The sequence below is a fragment of the Echinops telfairi genome, unplaced genomic scaffold (genome assembly GCF_000313985.2).
Source record: "Echinops telfairi isolate 266 unplaced genomic scaffold, ASM31398v2 ScPeMD7_2291;HRSCAF=2852, whole genome shotgun sequence".
NCBI lineage: Eukaryota > Metazoa > Chordata > Mammalia > Afrosoricida > Tenrecidae > Echinops > Echinops telfairi.
This window is the reverse complement of record NW_022106189.1, coordinates 30,509,236-30,512,397: the sequence shown is the minus strand read 5'-3', so window position 1 is coordinate 30,512,397 and position 3,162 is coordinate 30,509,236. Positions and strand designations below refer to the sequence as shown.

Sequence of the window (3,162 nt, the reverse complement as noted above, 5' to 3'; positions counted from 1 at the left end):
AGAGAGGCGAACCCAGGCCTCCAAACCGCAGGAGCCATCGAGCAGGGCTGGCATTCTTAACACGGATCTTAAAACTGGTAGGTTGGGGCCAGAGACGCACGGATCTCCCAAAAGTGCTGGGTCTGCAGCGTTTGGTGTAGCAATGACCCTCAGAAGCCCCCACCTGAGGCCTGAACCCCAAGGGGCTCAGAGAGGGCTTCAGGAGCAAAAGCTAGCTGCCTGAAAAGCTGGGGGGAAAGGTAGGAGGAACCATCAGAAAAGTGAGGTTTCCAGGGCAGGGAGGGGTCAGAGGTCATGGGTGAGAGGTCCATCTAAAACCTGTGGCTCTCTAGTTGAGTCTGACTCCTTGTGACGCCCTAGGGCTTCCGTGACCTGACTGCCAAGGCCTTTTGTCCCCCGTGCCTCTGGTTGGGTGTAAACCACTCACCATTTTGCTTAGCTTAACCATCTGCCTCATGCCCTCTGCCAGCCACAGGCTACCATGTGAGGAGATCTCTCAGGAAGGGATTGAATGGCTTTCCTTCCCTTACAATCCAGTCACTCTCCAGTGCCATCTTGTGCCCTGTGAGCCAGGCAGCAGCAGGTACAACAGGCCAGGGGGCCTTTGCTTGCTTCTCCCCCTCTTGCCACCCTTTCCTGCCTTGAGGATTAGAGACAGCAAGAGCAAAAGCTTCGACAAGCCAGCCGACCTCTACCTTCTCCCTGCTAACCCCCCTCACCTGCCATTCCATTCACTGACTGCCACAGTTAGGGTCAAGTGGAAAGCACAAATGGAGGGTAGCAAGGTGGGGGGCATGTGTCCTCTATTCCAGCAACAGGACCATGGTGTGTTAGCGAAGGTATGTCAGGGGAGGGAGATGCTGAGAACAAAGGCCAGAGGTGGCCCTGCCGTCTCCTTGTTTGAAGCAATTGAGATTGAAGACCACACGGAATCCAGGCTGCTTGCAGGGTGAGGAGTTAGCAGGTCTCATCCAACTTAACAAATGGCCAGTAACTCACCTGCCGAATGTACTCTGCCAAAGGTTAAATCACCTCTCACCAGCTGTTTTACATAGAACAACTTACTTAACCTCTCTGGGCTGCTGATTCCTTTTCTGTCAGCAGGAGCTAGTAACTGACCTCGGGGTTGTAAGGGCTAACTGCTTGTCAAATGCTCACTGGTGCACAGCCACACCGGCTGAGTATATGCAGCCTCGATGCCCTAAAACAGAACAGCAAAACAGTGTGAGGACCTTTTTCCACTTAGAATGACACGAGTCAAGTGCAAAAGGTAATGCCCGCAGCCACACTGGCTGTTCAGTGGGTGCCCAGCACTGTTGTGGACAGTGTCTGCCAAGGAGCAAATGCAGCCCGATCTCTCCTCCAACTGCTGGCAGCAGCCGGTCAGTATAGTTGTGGCACACATGACAGGTGGTTATCAAAGGCCAGTGAATAGTTGGACTCGGTTCAACAGGCAAGCAGGAGCCAGTGACAAAGGCCTGTTGGAGTTCCTGTGTTCTGCAGCTCGAGCACTAGGAGGGAGCTCAGGATACCTCTGATGGAATGGATCGTCTGGGTGCCAAGACAAATTGGGAATGATTAATGGGGAACAAGATGGGCTTAATGCCACCAAATTGACGCTGTGAAGATTGGGCAAAGGCCAAATGTTTTGTTCGTCTTCTTTGGCTTAAGAAATGTCCATCTAGCTGATGGTGCCCGGCTATCAAAAAGTATAGCATCTGGGGTCTTAAAGGCTTGAAGGTAAACAAGCTGCCATCAAGCTCAGAAGCAACAAAACCCACATGGAATAAGCAGCACCAGCCTATGCAATCACAAGGTGTCGAAAGGACAGATATAGGCAACATCAGAACAAAAAATCTTAGCATAGTGAATGATGGAGGGAGTGCGGAGTGGAGACCCAAAGCCCATTAGTAGGCCACTGGAGATCGCCTTGCAGAGGGGTCTTGGGGAGGAGACGAGCCAGTCAGGGTGCGATGTAGCAACGACGAAAAATACAACTTTCCTCTAGTTCCTAAATGCTTCCTCCCCACCTCCACTATTATGATCCGAATTCTACCTTGCAAGTCTGGCTAGACCAGAGGATGTACACTGGTACAGATAGGAACTGGAAACACAGGGAATCCAGGGCTGATGATCCCTACAGGACCAGTGGTGTGAGTGGTGATACTGGGAGGGTAGAGGGAAAGTGGGTTGGAAAGAGGGAACAGATTACAAGGATCTATATGTGACTCCCTCCCTGGGGGACGGACAATAGAAAAGTGGGTGAAGGGAGATGTTGGACAGGGCAAGATATGTTAAAATAATAATATATAAATTATCAAGGGTTCATGAGGGAGGGGGCAGCAGGGAGGGAGGGGGAAAATGAGGATCTGATGCCGGGGGCTTAAGTGGAGAGGAAATGTTTTTTTTTGAGAACGATGAGGGCAATGAATGTACAAATGCGCTTAACACAACTGATGTATGTATGGATTGTGATGAGTTGTATGAGCCCCTAATAAAATTGAAAAAAAATGTCCATCTCCTATAGTTTCTCCAACTACAACATCAACCTGAAGAATTTAACCACTGTTGCTGAATGGACATGCTGTCATTGTGGAAATGGCCAGGCTCAGGAGCCAGGATGAACTGGGTTGCAGTGAACAGTGGTGGCATCAGTCCAGGTGCGGAAAGGAAGTCAGTGATGGCCAGAACACTGAGGGCACTGCCGGACGGGCAAGGGACATTCCTACAAGGTTCTGTGCAGAGTCGGCAAACAGAGGGTCCTAGTGGTGCGATGGGTCAGTTCTGGCTGCAGACAAAAAGGCTGGTGGTTAGCACCCACCAGCTGGTCATCAGCGACTTGACCGTTTGTACTGTTCTGCTCAATGACCCAAACGGGGCAATTCCATGTCACACAGGGTCACCGTGAGTGGACTGATTTGTTGGCACCTAGCAGAGGTAGTGGGGCAAACTGGCTTCTGCTGCTGGTTTTCACTTGAATGGCCATTTCATTTGGGCTGTGCAATGGGCAACCCCTTTGGGCTTGAATCAATCCAAGCTTGACTCCCCTCGCTCACCCCCCAAAACCAACCAAATCATTTTCAAACTCCAGGGAAAAGGTGCAATCAGAAAGGAGAAAGTAGTATACTGGCGACACAGTTCCGTACAGACTGCTCTGGATGG

General features: G+C 50.9%; 1 protein-coding gene across 1 annotated transcript in view; it reads right to left on the bottom strand.

Moving 5' to 3' along the window:
* CARMIL2 (capping protein regulator and myosin 1 linker 2) overlaps positions 1-554 on the bottom strand; it is a 12,604-nt gene extending 12,050 nt beyond the window's left edge. Inside the window, exon 1 of the mRNA XM_045293913.1 lies at positions 531-554. Within this exon, the coding sequence (XP_045149848.1) occupies positions 531-554 (24 nt within the window). The remainder of the gene's footprint in view (positions 1-530) is intronic.
* Between the last annotated feature and the right edge of the window lie 2,608 nt (positions 555-3,162).